The 21,107-nt window shown below is 42.1% G+C and overlaps 1 protein-coding gene across 2 annotated transcripts in view; it reads right to left on the bottom strand.

The window, feature by feature from the left end:
- adcy6a (adenylate cyclase 6a) overlaps positions 1-19,910 on the bottom strand; it is a 42,687-nt gene extending 22,777 nt beyond the window's left edge. Inside the window, exons 1-3 of one of the 2 annotated variants that reach the window (XM_023957129.2) lie at positions 19,671-19,910; positions 16,884-17,133; positions 15,852-16,791 (exon numbers count right to left, since the gene is read on the bottom strand). In XM_023957129.2, coding sequence (XP_023812897.1) covers positions 15,852-16,791; positions 16,884-16,903 — 960 coding nt within the window. In that variant the 5' untranslated portion in view covers positions 16,904-17,133; positions 19,671-19,910. Of the gene's footprint in view, positions 1-15,851; positions 16,792-16,883; positions 17,134-19,471; positions 19,608-19,670 lie in introns of those variants that run through there. The other variant, XM_023957130.2, reaches the window with a different exon arrangement.
- Between the last annotated feature and the right edge of the window lie 1,197 nt (positions 19,911-21,107).

The following is a 21,107-nucleotide window of genomic DNA, read 5'->3' on the forward strand; positions in this document are numbered from 1 at the left end:
TTTCTCGGCTGAGCTGGAATCTGAATCAAAACTGCATGATTGGAAAGCTGCAATATTGCTCACAGTTTTTGTTGCAGCAGTAATGTTAGGCCGGGAGTGTGAGGGGCTGTAAACTATGGCTGGATGATGGGAATTGAGTCCTGCTTTCCTTAAAACTCAGAGGCAAATGAGGCTAATGAACTCTGCCTTTAAAATAGTTCAAAATGGATTCAACTAAGCCTAAGAAACATTTATATTTTATAAAACGCATGCATTAAATTTTCTGGTTAAGGCAAACGCATGAAAAATAACTAGGTCAGTATGTTTTCACATTTGCTGTTTGTAAAGGAGTTTGACTTGATGTGGGAGCAGCCAATCAACGTCCAGTCTTGTTTAAAAATGCTAAACCTTCCGACCTAGAGATGTGGATTCTAATGGAAGATTTAACCATGGCTGCAAAACTCAACCTTTATGATGGACACTTGAAAAGCATTGACCAACACCATCAGCTGCTTTTCTCAAATCCATAGAGTTAAGCAAACTGTCACTACCCCAGCAGGATGTGAACAACTCAGAATTACCAGCACAGAACCCACTTTGTTTCTGAGATTCAGCTACCTAATCTAGCGTCAAATTTCCTTAAGGAAGGGTGAAGGTTATACTTGTTTTTTAGTTGCCACACACCTCCCTAAAATTCTTTCTAAAGACCAGATCTGCCACCCAGGTTTTCCAATCCAGAGTCTCTGAAATCAAAATTAAACTCTCTTAGATGGAGTGTAAAATCAAAGAAAACAAAGGAAATCTTCAAGATTGTAGCGGGGATCAAAAGTTCTGCAATTATTATCTCTATGTCATCCAACTCCTTCATGAACAGCTCAAGTGTAAACTGACCCAGCTGATAAGTAATCATTAGTAACCTTTAGACATTGTTTCGATATTCATAAAACAGGCAATTGACAAAAAATCCTCCATGCAAATAAAGCCATGGTAATAAAGAACTGCTGATACATAATCTATAATTCTGAATTATGCAGTTCCATTCATTTTTATTCCATTAGGTTCTTCTGTTGAACGTTTGCAGAACTTTGCTGTAATTAAACTGTCGTACATTTTCTGTGATTTTTTAAGTCTAAGGTATAATGTTTTTGCAGCCTGTATAAACTCCTGTCTTTATGACCACAGATTAAACATTCCCTTACATAAACCGTTGGCTAACTGGAATTTTACTCAAACTTTCATAATTAAATGACGTCTAAATTCCTCACATTCTTTTAATCTCATCAAACCTAAAATACAGAAAAATATAAATAACAGGTTTAATTCAGGTAAATTAATTTTTTAAAAGTAAAAATTCACTGCTTATGTTGGAAGAAATGTGTTGTATTTTTAAATATAGTGGTCACAACAGCTTAATATTTAAAAAAAAATCTATAAATATATGACTTTTAAAATGTTTTGAAAGTTTATGAAAGGTTTTGTGGACTTTTTTTCATAATAAAATTTGATTTAATAAAAATATCGTTGCCTAATGGAGTTTGATCCAACATAAATGGTGATTGATTTCATATCTATGTGCCCTTTTGGTCAGTCACGCACTTTCACCTCGACATCAAGCAAAAAAAGCCCACATTCAAGAGCTCGATGGATGAACCCATAGAAACAGTGAATGGAAGAAACCATGTGACCTTTATGACAGCGAAGGTGGCGATAACAAGTGAGTGAGGACGCTCTTTCTCACAGGTGAGGATCACACCTCAGCAGAAAGCTTTTGTTGGGCTACAGTTTGAGCCTTTGTGAAAGACGCCGCCTGGACAAACATTTACAAAGCTTTTAACTGAACGTGAACTTCCCACCCATGCCAGGTTTAACAGGAAGAGGCAGAAAAAAATTCCCCGAAAAAGCTCTGATCTCCCAAAGTTTTTCAGGCTGCATGAGGCCAGCTGAGACACTCCAGTTAATGAAAAGTTGCATTTATGTTTTTTAGTCTTTGAGCTTAGATTGCCAGTGGTCAAGCTCATCTTTCCTGATACCAAACGGTTATTTTCTCTTCACGCAAGGTCTGCTCTTTCCATGTGTCTTTGACAACCATGTGGTTGTTAATGAGGAAAATATTTAAGGAATGTGCATTTATAGTCTCTTTGAAAGCAACAAATCTGCTGTTTCTTTATAGGTCAACTGCCCAAACATGGTTTCTGTTTTTATTATTCATTTAACAGGTGCAAAATGCTTTTTTATGATGTATATCTTTCAAGTCCCACACTGATCATCTTTTGACCTATTGTGAAAATGTTCCCAAGTGGTCTTTTAACTATGGTTATGCCGTTTTTAGGCAGGGGAGCTGATTGTAGTTTCTACATAACAACTACAAGCTTTTTCAAATGGTACTTTTTTCGTCTGCTCCTGATTCACAACGATTTCAATTTAAAAAAAAAAAAAACAATTTTAAATTTTTTGAAATTTTCCTTAATGTATGTCTGCCATTATCAAAAAATGCTGCAATAACATGGTAAAACATCAAAACGCCATTTTCATTAGGGTGGGTCTTTACTGGAGTTTATAATTTAGAAGTTAATCAGGAATTTCAGAATTCCCTGGATTCCTTTTAAAGCTCACATTAAAAATAGACATGTCAGCTGAAGTGAACAGCCTGCGTATATTTTGTATTAAGTTTTTATGGTCTCGGGCCTTCATATTTATCTGACATGATTTTAAAGTATGAGCCCTCACGGACCCTGAGGTCCTCTGATACCGGCCTTTTGGTTATTCCAAAAGTTAGAAGTAAAACACACGGCGAGGCCTCATTCAGTTTTTACGGACCTCGCCTGTGGAACAGCCTCCCAGAGAGCCTCAGGGCTGCAGAGACTGTTCATGTTTTTAAAGGAAGGCTTAAGACCTACCTTTTTAATTTAGCTTTCAGTTGAATTTTAGGAATTTATTTGATATTTTAATTATTTATTTTTTTCTTTTTACTAGTTTTATATATGTGTGTAAATACATTTATTTATTTATTTTATTTATTTATAATTTTTTAGTCCGTCTTACCATTTCATATGTCTATTAAGGTTTATGTAATTATTTGTTTCTTTTTCATGTTTTAAATATATTTTAATTTGAATTTTATTCCTTTTACATTTTATTTGTAACGCCAGTGTTTTCCCCTGAGGGATCCTCCACATCGGTGACTGACCCTTCTCAGTGAACGGGGTCGCTGCAGTGGGATCTCCTGGGTCTGACTCTTTTGATCAGATCTGGGGGGTTCTGTGGAGGTGTTCTCCGTGAACTTGGGTGGGGCGTCACTGATGTGGACATGTCCCCAAAATATCGTTTCCCCTCTTCAGGACAAAGCCAGGTCACTACATTCTATAATTCAATCACTTTTTTTTATCATGGTGTGCATATGTATGTCTGTGTGTGTGTGTATGTGTGTGTGTGTGTATTGGGGGGGGGGGGGGGTCGCACTGTTTGTCTTGTCATCTTGTTTTAAAATATTTGTCACTTTGAGTGACATTGTTGTTGTAAAAGTGCTATATAAATAAAGGTTGATTTGATTTGATTTGATTACAAGAGATTTTGATTTGTTCTTATACAGAGCAACTACTGGGACACTGTATCTGAACCAGAGCCAGTGAAAAGTGCAGGCATCTGGAAATTCCTAAACATTTGTTGTAAATAAAGATCAGAAAAACATGCTGCAGCACCACCGATATATAGACAGAGCTTTAGTCAAGTCAGAACATAATCGTGGGCAATTCTTTCTTGATGTTCAACTTATTTTGTGATTTCTTTCCCCTCCGTCACTTTCAGTCCACTCACAGACTTGCATGTGTGTTTGGTGGCAAGTATGCTAGCTTTGTGTACTCAGATTGAGCTTCATGTCTACCCACAGCTCACCCTGCCCTTATCTGAAATGACCAGCAGCACATCAACAGATAAAGAGTGAACCCCGCCTGCTCGCTCTGCTGCCTCACCCCTTCACGCCGTCTGTCTGGAGTAAAATGTCTGCTCCCTTGGTGATTATGTGTCCCATCACAGATGAGCTTAGAAGCAACAGACATAAGAAAAGAATATTTTAGAGTAAATACAACTGTGCTAAAGTGATATCGCTGTGCTCGTCTTGTAAGTCTGGAATATACAGCAGAACCAGTGACTTTGGAATTCGTTTTCCAGGAAGTTTCCACAACAGTCTCATTCTCAAAGTTATTCTTAGTCTCTAAATACTGTCATCTGTGCTGCTGACATGAAACAGTGTCATTTGGACAAAAAAAAGAGCACCCTTCTGGTCCACGTGTTGAAACGCAAGTCTGGGTTTTATTTTAAACTTGAAATGTCAAGTATGTAATTACAGACATAGCTGATTTTCCACTGTTTTTAGAGTAAAATAAATCTATCTACACGTAGATATATTTATATCTATAGATATATATATTTATATCTATATCTAGATCTAGATCTAGATCTAGATATAGATATATATATATATATAGTCCATTTCATCCGAAACAGAACATTAATGGGGGACCTTACTGTGTGGAGTTTGCTAGGTCTCCCCATCCTTCCACTGTCCAAAACCATAGGTTAATTAGCAACTCTAAATTGTCCCTAGGTGTGAGTATGAAACTGACTGGGTGTGTGATTGTGGCCTGGCGACCTGTCCAGGGTGTTCCCTGCCTTCACCTGCATGTGGCCGGGATAGGCTCCGGTGGCCCCGTGACCCCGAAAGGGAAAAACGGTAGTTGATGAATGAGATATAAATATAGATATTTATATATATATATATATATATATATATATATATATATATATATATATATATATATATATATATATACAGATCTATCTATCTATATATATTTAAATTTATATATATATACAGATCTATCTATCTATATATATTTAAATTTCTCGTGCAGGATCTTTTAACCCTTGTGCTATCCTAGGCACTTTACCATTGGGAGTTGGGTCATCTAGACCCACTAGACAGTGCGCTGAACCTTTTTTCTTCAATGATTTGTGATCTTCACTGGTGTCCATGGATTACATGAAATCTTCTCCACCTTTATCCACCTTTGTCATGGTAGGGAGAACACATCAATGTAAGGGCGGGGTCATCTAAGATAGCACAAGGGTTAAAGATTTGACTCAAAACAGGAATTGTGGACCTGAACTAAAACACTGTGTATTGTGGCTCCACAGGCGGTTTCTGAATGCTTCGAGAAATAATTCAAATTCATATTCAACTTTATTTATAAAATACTGTTCCTGTAACCAACACCTTGAAGTGCTTTACATAAAATAGAAAATAAACATGTGGGTAAAAATAGTACTCATAATGAAAGCCTGCCAACACACACACATTATTCAAAAACCAACAGGGAAAAACCATCCATCCATCCATCCATCCTCTAATCCAGTTTTGTCCCTTTTGGGGTCATGGGTGTGCTGGAGCCTATCCCAGCCAATCGTGGGCAAAGGCAGGGTAGACCCTGGACAGGTCACCAGTCTGATGCAGGGCCACAGTCACACACTGTGTATAAATTGTCACAGGGACAATTTAGAGTAACCAATTAACCTATGAAGCATGTTTTTGGACGGTGGGAGGAAGCCGGAGTTCCAAAACAAAACCCACACACGCACTGGGACAACGTGCAAACTCCACACAGAAAGGTCCTCCACATGTGATTATCTCTTGAACCGGGCCCTTTTTGTTGGGAGGCAAGTGTGCTAAGCACTGCTCCACCATGCAGCCATAAACCATAAAATCAAGTTAAAACATGAAAAAATGTAATTAACTAACTTAAAAGCTGATGGACAAAGATGAGTTTTATTTTTTTTCCTAAAAACTTCAAGAGTGGATGAAGACCTCATATCCTCAGGTTCCACAAGGCGGAAAGAGGCCTTACCGTGGTTTTAGGGATCACCGGCAGACCTGCACCTGAGAGGAGTTTATAAGCTATTTACCAGCATAATATTAGACAATATTAACAACTTTGTGTATTTATTCAGACTTCATTTATTAGAAAAGCAAAACTTCATGAGGTTGAGGAAAGGCTGGTGAAGAGTTCCTTCCTGAGAAATTCCACCTGCACTCATACAGCAGTAATGCCTTGAGCTCCGTTCACAACGCCCTCCGCATCGCCCACTTTCAATGATAAGTCTGATGAACGTGCATAAATGCGCATTTCAGGCTCCCGTCTTCAAAACTTTCACGTTCACACATCATTAAGCAAGTTTTACGACCGTTTTCAGGCTCTACTTACAAAAGGCGCAGTAACTGAATGTGCGCGTAAAGCAAAACCCGGTTGAACTTTAAACAATCAGGAACTCAAATTTGATAGTGACGTATGGCGCCCTTTCAATTCACAGAAGCATCAACCAAAAAGTGATAATGGAGAATAAATTAATAATTGTGGTTTGTTCCCAGCCAGAATTATATGACACCAAATCTTTCATCTGTGGGAATAGAGCTGTGAAAGAAAAAGCCAGGAGCAAGATTCATAAGATATGAACCGCTTCAACATCTCTCATCAAGCCTTTTCCAGCTGTAGAAGGCGAAAACGCGCTAGTAAACAGAAGAAAAAGAAAAATCCTCTCCTATAGCTTTTCCAGTGTGAACACTGTGGGCTAAAAGCACGTTTAAGAGTCCGTGTTCAGCGCGTTCCTGAACGCGCGTCACATGCATGGTGGGAACGCAGCTTTACAGTAGGAGTTGCCACACAATCCAGTGTTCCTTAATTCCTCCTTCCATCCATCCATTAATCCATCTTCTAAACTCGTGTTAAACCCTCATTTTTTTAATCACAGAATTGCTGGAGCCTACCCAGCAACTGTCGGTACGGCCAGGACAGATTGCCAGCCCATCGCAGAACCCCTCATTCCTCAGTTGTGTTTCTGTAAACACAGTTTGGGACAAGCTGGGGGTCCTAACACTGAAGAATCACACACCACACATTTCTGTTGGCAAGCAGGCGGGTGTGACTTCTGCAGAGAGTGTGAACATCCAAGCTTTCTATAGCACTGGAGTTGCAAGTGTGTATTTGTTAAAATACCAACAATATCAGCATAAAAATAGGAAAAGAAAACCTTTTTTTTTCAAACAAAAATCCAGCACTAAGTGTCGGCAGGACTGGTGGCTATGCAGTCGTGATGCTAACACCAAGAGCTGATGACATCCTGTGTGTTTCTCCATCTCAACTACTCACCACCCCCTCTCATATGGCCCCATCTCCACCATGTTTAATTATAAACTCCCTCATTGAGAGCAAAACCAGGGTTCCCGTTTTCCTGTCCTTCAAAAACCTTTTTGTTTCCCAGCTGCAAGTTTGACCTGGTTTTTCAAAGCCTTTTTTTCTTTCTTTTTTAACATTTTTATTATTGTTACTTCGGGCAGCAGTTACCAAACTGGGTCTTGACTGCTTGTGCTGTAGTTGTTTCCATGACAACAGGTTGACCAACTAAACAGGAGAACTGACAGAGACACTTTGTTATGCTGTTTATTCCCCACAAGCTTCTGAAGTGATGCTAAAGTGATCACTCCTTTCCCTGAGCTCCTATTGGTTCATAGTTTGGATTATGATGTACAATGCTGTGTGTGCACAATCATAGGGGTTTATAACTTATAGGTTTAATAAAAACGAGGGGGGAAAAAGATTTTTTAAACCAATTTAGGGTTGAATTTCTTAAACGTGTTTGTTTGTTTTTTTATTTTAAAATATTCAATTTGTCAGAATCCTAGTTGTGTGCAACTGTGCATATGACAGGTATCCTCGTTAAGATGCTGCGGCCGAGTTAAAGACACAAATTATTTATTAAGGAGGCTGAGCGAGGAGTGCGTGGGGAGAATATCAGATTCTCCTCCGGGTGCTCCGCCTCACAGATTCTTCTTTCTTTAGTACCATGCTTTTTTTTCCGCAGCACCAAGCAGCAGCTCCTACTACTGCTGATCATCACAAGGTGACACCTCCTTCCAGATCCGAGCTTCTCACCTGACAGGAAGTACACATGGTTGTTCCACACCGAAGAGAAGCTGCCATGAACCTAGGATCAGCCATTACGGTTTATTTGTTTGGACAGAAGTTTGTTTATTCTCAGGAGAAAAATCATGAAATCACCTGCAAAAGTGATTTTGTTTAGTCAAATCTAAGTCTGCTTACACAATTTTGCACATAAACAAGACAATCTTTTTAAAAATAAATGTAAAATCAATCTTATTTCATGACTGCAAGTCACATTTTTTACGTCCTAATTCTACCTGATAGGAGGACAGGATTTTAAAGATCAGATGACATTGTCTGAAAACACAAAAAAAGCAAAGGCTTTTGTTTGTTTTCAGATTGTGCAATTGTGGAAATCTCGTTTGGGATTTCACTATTGACAACAAACTGAATGTGTATCAAGGTGTGTGTGAAATGTGTGAGGTGTGTGTGCGTGAAAACATAGATGGGTGGTGTGTGTTCAGAGAGAAAAAGAGGGATGGAGTGATCTGTCTAGTGCTCTGACGCAAACTCCGATAAGATCGTCTTGTGTGACGCAACAGTTTGCAGAAACACCAAGGGACCTGGGATTTTTAGGAGCCAGAGTTTGACCTCTCACAGCAGTTGTGTCAACAACGTCCCATGCAACAATGCGTGCCATTGTCAGGGGCCATAAAGGAAATATTTCGGCGGTGAAGAATGTGACCATATCTAGAAAGAAAAAGTCATTGACGAGCTTATCAGCAGTGACCAGCGAGTGACTTTGAGTGCGAAACACGAGCCCATGTCCAAAAGAACACTGGCGTGCACACAAATGTGGGCACAACCGAACGCGGTAAGGACCGTTTGTTTGGTGCTGTACCTTCCCAAAGACCAACAAACAGCCTGATGGAAAATCAACAGCAACCAGAAAGGAAGGGATCAACCACAACAAAGCAGGACAGAGCCGCTGCAGCATCCACGCACGCACGAACTGAACTGTTACGGCTAATTGATTTCAACAAGCAATTACAAAACTTGGTAACATGCAGACATGAGGATTAGCAGCTGACTGAAATTGACGTCCAACAAGTCCACCAGCAGCTGGTGTTTTTCCAGTCTTTGCATATGCAAGCGGTTCCAGATTTTGGGTGATGAAGCTTTTTAAAACTACAACTGTAAAGATCTGCACTGTAACAAATAAACAGTCCCAAAAAAAATAAAATAAATACATTTGTTTAAAAAGCCTTGCTGGGGTTGAGTGTCAAAAAATTCCGATAGGAAGATCCCCGCACACACTCAAACAATAGAAACAGAAACAATGGAAAATTCTCAAGAGAATAAACATAATTTTAATTATGTGCAAGAATATCAGGTATTTATCTACATCTTTACTGTGTATTTATGAAGAATTAAAGCATCAATGTGCTGCTTGCTTCTGTTTGTCATGACATTTTTCTATCTGCAAGTGTAAAACTCTGCATGATCTAATTATAGGTAGAAATGGCCTTTAGTGAATTCGAGCAAAATTTCCCATGGGTCATGGGTATATTTTTGTTTGCTTCATTTGAAATAATTTTAATGACAACATGTTGATTAAAGCTGTTGTCAAAAAGAAAACATACAACCACAATGACAAGATCTCACATAAACGCACTTGGAAATGGAACTTGTCCTGTTTTTAAAATGAAAAAGCCCAATAGAGATTTTTTGAGAGACACAGTTCTGTCATGACTGCTTTGGGAATTTGAGGTTTTTCACATTCCTGGTGACCCTTCTTGTGGAGAAACTGTCAAGACTCTAACCAAGCTGTCCTCACAGAGTTTGTTTTCACATCTTTGTGTGTCTCTGTCATTCCCAAGCAGGGAAGCCCTTGTCATTACTAAATACAAACTGTGAATGGGAAAAAACAACTGCCCCGATCAAATCTGCCCTAAGTTGTGAAGGCAGCTGCTGAGAATAATACTAAAGACTCTCTCAAACACATCTGTGCAAGGTTCTCAACAAATAAACAACTTAGTAAACCAGAGCTTGTTTTTTTTTTAGGTTTCTAAGAAAATTGGTCAATTCTAGACTGGCCCAAAACAGCAAACTCTGGTCTGGCCAAAAACCAAGATCTTGATGTGTCTTGATCTGGATGTGGTTTATGGCTTAGTTATGACTGTCCAAACAGGTGAATACAGGCTGTCTGCAGGCAAACCTGAACAGGACATGAAGGTAACTGGCAAGAAATATCAAGGTTGTAGACCTGTTTTCACTGGTTCTGTGAAAATGTTTGTTCACATTTCTTTTATCTACAGGCATGCTGCCGGTGACAGGTTGTAGCAAACACATACAACATAAAAGGGTGAGTAGGGGTGAGATGCAATTCCTGTGGAATGTGCAATGGGCCTGCGAGTGCTATTCATGTCATAAGAGCGTGCGAGTGCGAGTGAGCCTTAAGGGAACTGTAAGACACTTACTTAAACTGGCCACTACTCTCTAGGACCCTCCACAGACAACCCAAAACCCACAGCACCCATATGGGTGCATGTGAAAACAGTGATGGGTTTAGAACTATCATAGAGAAGGACCTAACGTGTGTATTTGTGGCTCCTTCAGTAAACTGAATACTTCATCTGCATTCATGCTGCTAATGGCCCACACCAGGGTTCAACAGTTTGATTGTACACCCCACAAGTTATTCAGAGAAATTAAACTCTGGTGGCAACCAAACAGCCCAGTTTGAAAGCGCAAACCAAGAGTTACCAAACATCAAAGTACAGTAAAAAAAAAAAAAAAGGCCCACAGGCTATTAAGGGTGGTGCACACACTTATTATATAGAAGTCAGTCAGGACTAGCCAGTTTTCTTCCTTGTGTTTTTTTTTTTTACTTCCTGGTCTGTGTTCTTTCTTTCTGTAAAGTGGCGTGCAAATTCATCGAAGTACATCGGATTTTAAGTTCTCTGGACTGCAATTAAGCCTGTCTAACATAATTTAAACTTGTGGACAGCATTTTTGCCCAAAACTATATGATATCAAAATTTAATTATAGGGATTTTACACTCATGAAGACAAGAGAAAGTCAACATGCAAGAGTTGTGACTGTTTGGAGGTTCATGACTCAAAAAGGAGTTTCCAGCAGGTTTGGTCAGCTTCAGCATGGAAGCAGAGCAGAGCAAATTACGCAGTGAAAAGTTTTCAATGCTCCCCAATGAGGAGTTAAAACCATCAACTCTAAACCTGTGAAAGAAGGATTCCTCCTTTAAACACATGAATCCTCCAACCCAATCAAGATGGACATAAATTCAAAGAGGTTAATGAGTTATCGGAGAAAGAGGAAACACTTGCGCACAATAGTGAAGCGGTGATTGATGGGGCTGTACTCCGCACTGCTGTGCTGCAGCTATCTTGTGGCGTTCGTTCACGTAATGAAGGCAAACAATGTTGGATCTGTGATGGATTATCCTCCTACTACGTATATCACGCAGGATGTTGGAGAGCACATCGCAATTACTGAATTCCCATGGAGGCTCCAGACAGTCCTTTAGCTCAACAATTAATGCAAATTTAACAATTGCACGAGACGTGATTGGTGAGAATGTTTTTTTTTTATAACTGGGCTAAACACGTGAAAGGATATCTGAATGAATGCATACCTCTAACACATTCAAGTGACAATCAGTGATAATGAAGGCTGATATCCCCCCATTGTTTTGGTACAGTGGCTTTCGCATAACTCGTCCCCTGAGGACATGACAGTTGCAAAAAATGGCTGAGACAGTACAGAAGACAGTCACCCCTCCCCGCCATCCCCTTGCCTGGCCTCACCCCTGTCACCCCACCCTTGGAGAAAAGTACAAAGAGTCCCTTGTGCATGAGCACAGAGACCTGAGTGATACTGCTTTATATCATGGTTTTCTCCCACTGTCACACACCAGAACAGGCATGCTGCCGTCCAGCCAGAGTTCCTCATTCAGCCCACTGACCTTCAGCGAGCCCCCAGGTCCTTGGCATGACGCACAAACAACACACTGTGCAGCCGGCCACACAAGCCACAAATACACTGCTTCAACACGGTGACAAATCACAGCAGAGCAATTTACACTGTAGTGTCGCCATCACTGGTTCACACGCTACCCCCCCCCCACCCCCACCCACCGCCTACCCCATCATAAATATCATGTTTCAGCTGCAGCTTGGTGTGCTTAACAACACCTTTACCGGGAGCCATGTTTACACGTTTGCTTTTACTTTCTAGGAAACTCGGTTAAGAAATATGATTTCAACTTTTGAGAACTTGATTTAGCAAGAATTCCCCATAAAATGGTTTTTAAGTGCTGTAAAAGTACATTTTCCCTTTTTCTCATTCACAAATATGCAACCACCTCACTTCCTTTAAAAAAGAAAGGGAAAATGGCCTCTTTTTAAGCTCTTTTTAAGCTGTTAAACTGAAGAAGCAAAACTGGAAACTGCCTTTGATCCAATGAACTGAACCTCAGTGCTTCCCTTTTTTATAGACAAAAACTTCTTGTGGATTAATCTGTAATCTATAAGATTTAATTTTAAATACACAAACATAAAAATATTCATCTGATAAAACTAATTAGTGATGAGATAATACATCTTTCCTCTAAATAGGAATATTTTTCCTTTATGGTCTGCTTTAGACCAAACAAAGCTAAAGCTATGTTCACACTGCCCTTGGCAATGCGCGTTCAAGCCACCACTTTCAATGATAGATCAATGTAAAAGTGCGTAAGTTGCCGCATTCGTGTTTAAAACTCAGGCATTAACTCATCGCTACAAACATTTTTAAGACTGTTTTTGGGTTCCATGTACATAACGTGCGGCCATTGAACACACGTCAAATTTTGACCAATCAAAGACTTGGATTTGGAGGTGACACAAAGATAGCGCCCCTTTTAAGTAACAGAAGTTCCAACCGTTTGAAAATTGATCATGGTGGAGAAAATTAGTAGTTGCAGTTTGTGCCCGGATGGAATCATATGACACCAAGTCTTTTATATATCAGAATGGAGCTGTGAAAAAACAAGCCTAGAGCAAGATTCACACGATTTGCACCGCTTCGACATTTAGCACCAAGCCTCTTCCATCTGTGAATGGAGGACATGCGCTAGAAAACAGTGGAAAAAGAAGAAAAGCCCCTCCCTGCTAGTCCAGTGTGAACACCATGAACTAAACACAGAATCAAGAACCCACATTTAGCAAATTTTTAAAAAGCTTATGACATGCCCAGTGGGTCCGTAGCTTTACAAGGAAAGATTACACCTCATAAAGCGGAACACCGCTTGAAAGAAGAACTATTTCTGATTCATCTAGACAGGATTTGTGCTGGAGAGCCTGATCATAACATCCAATATTTTGCCTTGACTTTGGCTTGAACTTAAATGCAAACAAGAAGAACAAACAAAAAGACGTTCACAGGAGAGATGAATCTGTCTTAACGTCTCTCTTCTCTGTGGTGTGGCAGGATGAGCAACTTGAGAAATCCACCCGTCTACAGGGCAAATGCTCTTCTGAGCAGCCAAAGCCATGCTTTTGTTTTGGATATACTCTATAAGTAAAGAACGAGTCCAAATGGACTGATGCAACAGTTGCTTTAAGCCAGGGGTCCCCAGCACGTTTATCAAAGTATGTGTAGGTATACTGTGGGTAACCAAAAATAGATAAACAAAAAATTATTTATATTTTTTATAAGAATTGCTGTCAGCCAATAATTATCCTCCCCGTGAAGTATGTCACTTGTTTGATTTGGATTGCGGATTTGTTTCAAAATAATTGCCTGAATAACTTTAAAAGTGGGTGCACTAGATGTAAGTTCAATCTAGGGCATGGGGGTAAGAATCTATAAGCTTTTTACTTCTTCTCACTCCTTTTTGGATATTATCTTGTTTTTTTTTTTGTTTTTTTATCGTGTCCTGTTTTTCCTTTAAAGCATTTCGGAAATATCCTAAATAAATCTGGTTTTCATAATAATTCCTAAATATGGGTACGTAGATCATTTCAAAAAGTAGCTTGCATGCCAAAAATGGTGGCAGGCTTTCTATGAGCCCAAACAGGAGAATATTTCAATACAAATTTCCCAGAAAAAAACTGTTTCTGTCTAATAAAAGCCTGAGTGTCAAAACAACCCAATAAATATTTTCTTGCATGTTTCATGTTCACTCTCCATTTTCTCAACCCATTCTATCCCTTTCAGAGTCACGGGGTCTCTGGAGCCTATCCTGGTGACTGTTGGGCAAAAGCGGGGTACACTCTGGCCCAGTCGCAGTCTGTTCCAGCCACACAACCACACACTCACACCCAAGGACACTTTAAGAGTAACCAGTTGACCTATAACCAGAGAAAACCCATGCACACATGAACGGTCCTAGACAGGATTTGAACTAGGGGCTTCCCGTAGCAAGGCAAGAGTGCTAATCTAATCACTGTGCCACCGTGCAGCCTGCCTTTTTCATTATTATGTTTTTAATTTGAAAAAATATACACAACTTGTGTTATTACAGAGGTGCTAAAGCAGGGGTCGGGAACCTTTTTGGCCAAGAGAGCCATAAACCCCACATATTTTGAAATGTAATTTCGAAAGAGCCATACAATAATGTAGTGTCCCTTCCCCACACTGAGGCACGGAGACTTAACCTCTTTTAAAGTTCTTTATTCCGATTACTGCAGACCGCAACAAACGCCCTTCAATTAATTCAGCAACTCCTGAATCTCTCCCGCCGACACGAGAGCGCTTCTCCCAACTTTATATTCCCCTGCTCCCGCTGCAGCCCTCCCATTTCCCTTATTCGGCCCATAGCTGAACCCCATTGGTCCAAACTACCTAACAACAGGCTGAGCGACAGAACTGAGGGCCAATCAGAGCTCTGCTTGACGCGTTCAATGAACTCCAGAACTTTTAACGCGACCCAACAGCCATCCAACTCAGTCCGCGACAATTTGTTTAAAACTAAATATACAAATGAATGTGTGCATTTGATTTAATTTCAACATTTTTAAAGTACAATAAGTCTGTGGATTCTTTTTAATAACATTGTTATTCTGTTGCTAATAAATGATGAGTATTTCTCGTGGTAGTTTTGCTGATGGTCTAGTCTGGTTGATACGTGGTGAGTTTCTGCTTCGTTCAGGCGTTGAGACTTTAAACGGGATCTTAGGTCTGAATGTTCTGTAGATGTGACAAAGACTGCTCACATGCAGACGGGGAGCCAAACACACACTCACACGCTGCAGTGAGTGACGGGAAGCGGGTTTTACGTTTTTACAATCCCTGCGCGATTCACCTGCTGCCTGTCCCCAGAACACCCCACCCTCTGCTTTCTCCCTCTAACATCCCGTCCCCGCATCTGCGCGCTCTTTCTCAGAGACGGGAGCGCGCAGTTTTAGGCACGTCAATTCACAGGTTTCCAGCTGGTACAAACTCTGTGAAATAATAGATAATAGTAACTGATAGCGCTGGCGCAGATTTCTCTCTCTAAGCACCGCTACTACTGCGCGCCTCTGGCATCGCATCGCGCCCGAGAAGGACTGGTCTAATGAAAAAAAAAAACTATAATTAAAGATTTGTCTGCGAGCCACATGTGACCATCAAAAGAGCCATATATGGCTCGCGAGCCATAGGTTCCCGACCCCTGTGCTAAAGCTTTGTGCTTTCAAAAAACCAAAAGTCCAACCAAAGTCAGTCAATAAAATAGCATTTTCTCTCATTTGAGCTTGTGATTGGTGGGAAAATTTAAATAGCCTATTTATGCATATGTGCTTGTTCTGACTGTAGCTACTGCTGTTTCCTAAACATTTATCAAAAAAAGAGTATCAATATGCTGTGCCGTAAACAGAAAAACAATTAGACTGGCCTCCTCCCAATTCAGATCAAATGACAATCAAAGAAAAGAGATTCCAACATCAAGCTTCTCTTACTTGTTTCCAGAGGAACTTGTCTTCCTGGTTGATCTGCCAGGTGGTGACCACATGTATGATGGACAGCACAGCTCCGCTCAGGACCGCAGCCCTCATCCTCACAGGCAGCAGAGTGTAGATGATGTAAATGAAGAACACAGACCACCAGATTCCTTCAGAAGCGCTCCTGGGCGCCACCATGAGCACCCCAAAGACCTGTACCGACACCAGAACTCCAATTACCAGGTAACTGACCATCCACATGTAGTCCTGGTGGAAGCCGTTGCGGTTGCAAACTACCATGAGAGCCATAAAGAGAGCCATCGCCACCGAAAGGGCAGAAGAATAAGCCACGTGAGGGGCGGCGTGGACACAGTGGAAGGTCAGCATGATGCCGCACACGATCACAAGCACCCCCATGAGCATAGTCAAGGAGCTCTGGTTCAGCCTAAAGAAATAACGCTGGTATAGGCGTTCCAGTTTGCGGGACTGGAACTTTTTGGACTGGAATACTCGCACCACCCTGAGCCAACAGTCCGCAGCCGTCATCACCCCTCCCGCGCCGTTGGGACCCTCATCGCCCACGTCTCCACTTCCTCCGTTACAACCTCCTTTCCTTCCTTTCAACTCCCCATCCTCAAAGCCCAGGTTGACAGATTTCAGCCCCACTCCTTCTCCTGGACCCCCTCCCCTTTTGCCGTAGTGGTCCTCCTGCCATACACAACGGACACCAAAGTTGCCTCCACCTCCCATGGCCCCAGCCACCACTCCGCGATGGTGCTGATGGAGGGGGGCTCCGGAAGGGGGCTCCATAGCATCCGGATCCCGCAAACAGCTCATGTAACGCGGGTTGCAGAGAGATGAGCCTCCCTTCCGTTTGGACTTCTTGCCATTGCGCTCCCCCCACGCAGTCTTGCGGTCATCCACTCTGGCCACTAGGAGACCACTGAACCAGGACATTCTGTGAAACAGAGAGAGGAGTACTCAGGCACTTCACGCAGTTAGACAACAAACCATTTCCTCCATGTTCCCCTTTGGGAGCCATTTCCTCACCTGTCTGGGTTCTGGTACATGTCCCAGCCCTTTCCCTTCCACCCGGTTCACTCATTTATCCCCTTGGATGAAATATGGATGAAGTGCAGAGATGTTTATAGAGCCCAGGCTGCTGGGCTACTGGGCAGGAGTGAGTGGATGCAGGTCAAATGGTGGACAAAACTCCAGATGTTTGGACCAAGATCCAGAGATCAGCCAAGTTGAAAGAGCATCCCTGCTGCCAGGCCTATCTCCACGGCTTCTGCTGGGTCTATAGGAAGAGTCAAGCACACATATGATAAGACGACAACCAGAATCGAATTTAATAAAATTGTAATTGTTTAAAGTTCATAGTTTCTGCAGAGCGTCAGTTGTTCATTGGAAATTTGCCTCTGAGTTGTGGGTGTGACTGTTGGCGCAGAATAATATAAGTTTCTTTATTTATGTCCTCTATCATCAGAAAAGAACATGTTAAAAACACCAAAACCACGGTTTCCATTGGAGTGGGTCTTTAAACCCGATTTTCCAGAATCCTCTACTCTCCACAACCCAAAAGGTTTGGTGTTTGCAATCATCTGACTCGTGTCTCGTGACACTGAACCACCTGCCCAGGGTACAACCCACAAATTCAAATGGAGCAAGCCCTCAGAACCCTGACCCATTGAAGCTTCTGAAATAATTGACGATGGAAAGACAGTAAGTCAAATATACTGAATTCTGTTGGTCTGGATCCTGTACATTTTAAACACCTCCAACTCTAAACTGCAGAAAAGGAAAGCAGGAGGCTGAAACCCAAAATAGCAACTTATTTAAACACGTTGACTAACAGAGTAAAGAAAAACCCTTGTATAAACAAAGATTTAATTTGGAGTCAGCTGAGCTGAAGAAGCCGAGGCTCCCTCACTCTGGTCCTCATCAGTGACAAAACTTTAAAGTTCAGCATCTATGCAAACAGACAGACAGAGTGTCCTAAACTCTGACAGTTATCATGGAAAATGCTCCTTATAGGCTTTCCAAACACTTACAAGCTTGTCAGTAATGCTTAGAAAGTATGTTTCTCAGAAAGTCCCATGTTTGATCAATTATATTTTGCTTTTGTGTGAGTAAAATCATCCAAACATGTGACGAATTAACTTTTTTGATAGTGGATCAAAGCAGTGGGTGTTCCTTGATGGTTTTCTGGTGACCTGGTCGCTTTTTATGGTGAGGCGCTGCCAATTAAAGCATCACTACAGGACGTTTATGGCGGTATATGTAATAAGAAGATGGCTGCGTGGAGTCCTGATTGAATTATGGATCGTCCATATGTGGCCTATAGCGGCCAGCTGATCGCACCAGCCCAACCCCCGGGGGGGGGGGGGGGGGGGGGGGGGGCGAATAGGAAAAGCGCATCCCTTCACCTCTGCGGCCGCAGCCGCTTGGGTTTTGAGCGGAGAGTCCCGCTGCGCAGCTGGGGCAAAAATAGCATTTCCTCGCTTTCCCTGGCACGCGCCTCTCCGTCCGAGCCCTCCACCCCCTTTACCTCCCTCTACCTCTCATGGCAGCTTGACAAGATTCAAGGAAGCTCCACCACCACCTCCACCAACAACTACTACAACACTAACATCCACCTCTTTTCTTCCTCAACCCCCCCACCACCACCACCCTCCCTCCACCTCTTCCTCCCACCTCCACCTCCCCGGCTGCGTCCCTCGCTCGCCCGCACAAGGTCGACCAGCTCATACCCAACTCCCAACGTCTAGCTGCTGCCAGTCGCCTGTGCGTGTGTTTGTGTGTCTGTAGGGGGGGGTCTTTGCCCGGCTGTCTTCTCCGGTTTCGCCAGATAGTGCTATTGGGGGGGGGGGGGGGGGGGGGCATTTCTGGGGTGAGAAGGAGAAGGAGGACGGGGGGACATTTGGCCGGACACAAGCAGCGAGCATTAAGTTATTTGGCACGCAGTCTCACTTGTCATCGTTCAGTGTGATGCAGAATTTCATTAAACGCAAGTATAAAAGTGCGCGCGCCTCCCCTTTGCTTCTTATTTAAAGGATCATGATTTCTGACGCTGTTTCTGCGCTCCCTTCGCCATCATTTGCAGGTGATGTGTTTGCAGTCGGGCTTGCGGCGCACGGGCAGGCCGTGCGTGAGGACCCGCATTCAAGCAGCGTAGGCTTCTCGTTACATAACACCGTGGCCTGTGTGACAGCCATAGCTGGAATCATATAGCCGCTCCGCCGCGTCCTGGGACGCACACTCCCCTCTGTCAAGCATCTGCTCCTCTGTGCCACATTTCACTTCCTCAGATTACTGTGATGACGCGCATTTTTTGATAAAATAAATGAGGATTCTTTTTGTTCCTACACATTCCACAGCATCAGTGTGTGGATTGAGGATTAGCCCTGAACAAGGCCCGCAAAAAAAGGTTAAAATCCTGTTTTACGAGAATAATAAAGACGCGTTTTTATTCTGAGCGCCAAAGAATGATGTTAACACCCTTCGGGACTGTCAGCTGCGCCGAAGAACGCGCAGGGATGCAGCTCATCATCCCTCAACACCCCACCACCCCCAGTCCACTCCGCACACGCATAGATGTGTTGTTATTGGCCTCCAGTGGAAAAACATGCACTGACCATGTCTCCTTTCCCGAAGTTCCACCGCCACAAACGCGCAGGCCTCAGAGGATCTGTCGCCTGCGCTGTCATTGTGGCGGACGGTGGCTGAGGCGCCCCCGGCTCAGCGCCACTGCGTTTCAGACGCTCGTGTGTGTGATAGGAGTGCAAGCATTACATGTATGGATGGGCCTGCAGTGTGCGAGGGGGGGGGGCTTACCGTGATCATCTTCAGTTTCTGTTCCCCGACAGACAGGTTCGCAGATGACGATCCGGATCGGCGCCGCTGTCGCTCGGAGCCTCCAGGGTAGAGGAGCATTTGTGGACAAGCTGTGAAAGGATGGTCCGTTTAAACTGGTCACCCTGTGGTGGATCTCCTCCTGTCGTCCTCTCGCTACACTCCCCTGCCTCTCCTCCCCCTGACCCTCTCGGCTTCAAGCGCTACTGTCACGTCAACTGTGATACAAACGCGCTACTTCCGGTTTTTCTTTTCAAACTAAAAGTCTCTCAGGCAATTCCAACCTTTTTTTTTAACAAAAATTGTTTTATATTTTGATTGGTAAATTATTTATTTTAAAAGCATTATAACAATTGATCAAAGTTTTCTTTTGGTAGTAATCGTGGTGTAACGATTAATCAACTTTTTATTTTATTTTTTAGTTGTCCTGTCAAGCAGCTATAAGCAAACAGATCAGAGCTGTTACAACAGGGGTATGACTGTTCTGACACACGAGATTTATATTTGTACAAACCCCCTTTTCATCAAAAATAATAATAATAATAATAATAATGATAATCTCTGGCCAGTTTATTTCACTTTTGAAACCTCAAAATTTTAAGGGATTTGCGGAGTATCAATAATTGAGTCACTGAAAACTTATTATGGTGCAGTGGTTAGGGCTCCTGGCTTACAGCAAGAGGGCCCCTGGTTAAAGTCCCAGCTGGGGGACCTGAAATGGAACACCAATGGGGGACCTTTCTGTGTGGAGTTCGCATGTTCTCCCTGTTTTCTCCAGGGACTCCGACTTCCTCCCACCATCCAAAAACATAATTCACTGGTTAACTGGTTACCCTAAATCATCCCAGGTGTGAGTGTGCATGTGTGTGGGATTTGTGGCCCTGCGACAGACTGGCAACCCTTTCTAGGATGTCCCCTGCCCAAGTGGCTTAAAAGGACAAAACTGGTTTAGAAGATGCACGAATGAATGAAAACTTATTTCAAAGTCCTTGAATATTTTGATCAAATATTAGGATTAATCCAGTGTACATTCTTTCCAGTCTAACTTAAAACATCTTATTTTGAAAAAAATTTAACAATTTTATTCAAAATGTAGAGATGTTTTGGTCAAGACTCACCTTTTGGATTACAGGCCATCGCAAAAGTTTATTTCAATGTGGGCCCTGAATTAAAAAGAAAATCTACTTTTATAATAATATAAATAAGCTGACACCAATTTAAAATCAGTCTGTGTTCAGCATCTGCAGAAAGAGTATTTTTGTTTTGTTTAGTATTTTTTAACATATTACTCAAAAAATGTACAGTTGTACATTTTGGTGGAAGAAAGAGGGGAGGCAGAAGGGTCCGTGGCCAGAGAGAGAAGGGGAAAGGCAGGAACATAGGTTTGAGAATAGGGACTCTTAACATTGGCACAATGAC

This window comes from Oryzias latipes, chromosome 7 (assembly GCF_053564925.1).
Source record: "Oryzias latipes strain Hd-rR chromosome 7, Olatipes_Hd-rR_3.1".
Taxonomy (NCBI): Eukaryota; Metazoa; Chordata; class Actinopteri; order Beloniformes; family Adrianichthyidae; genus Oryzias; species Oryzias latipes.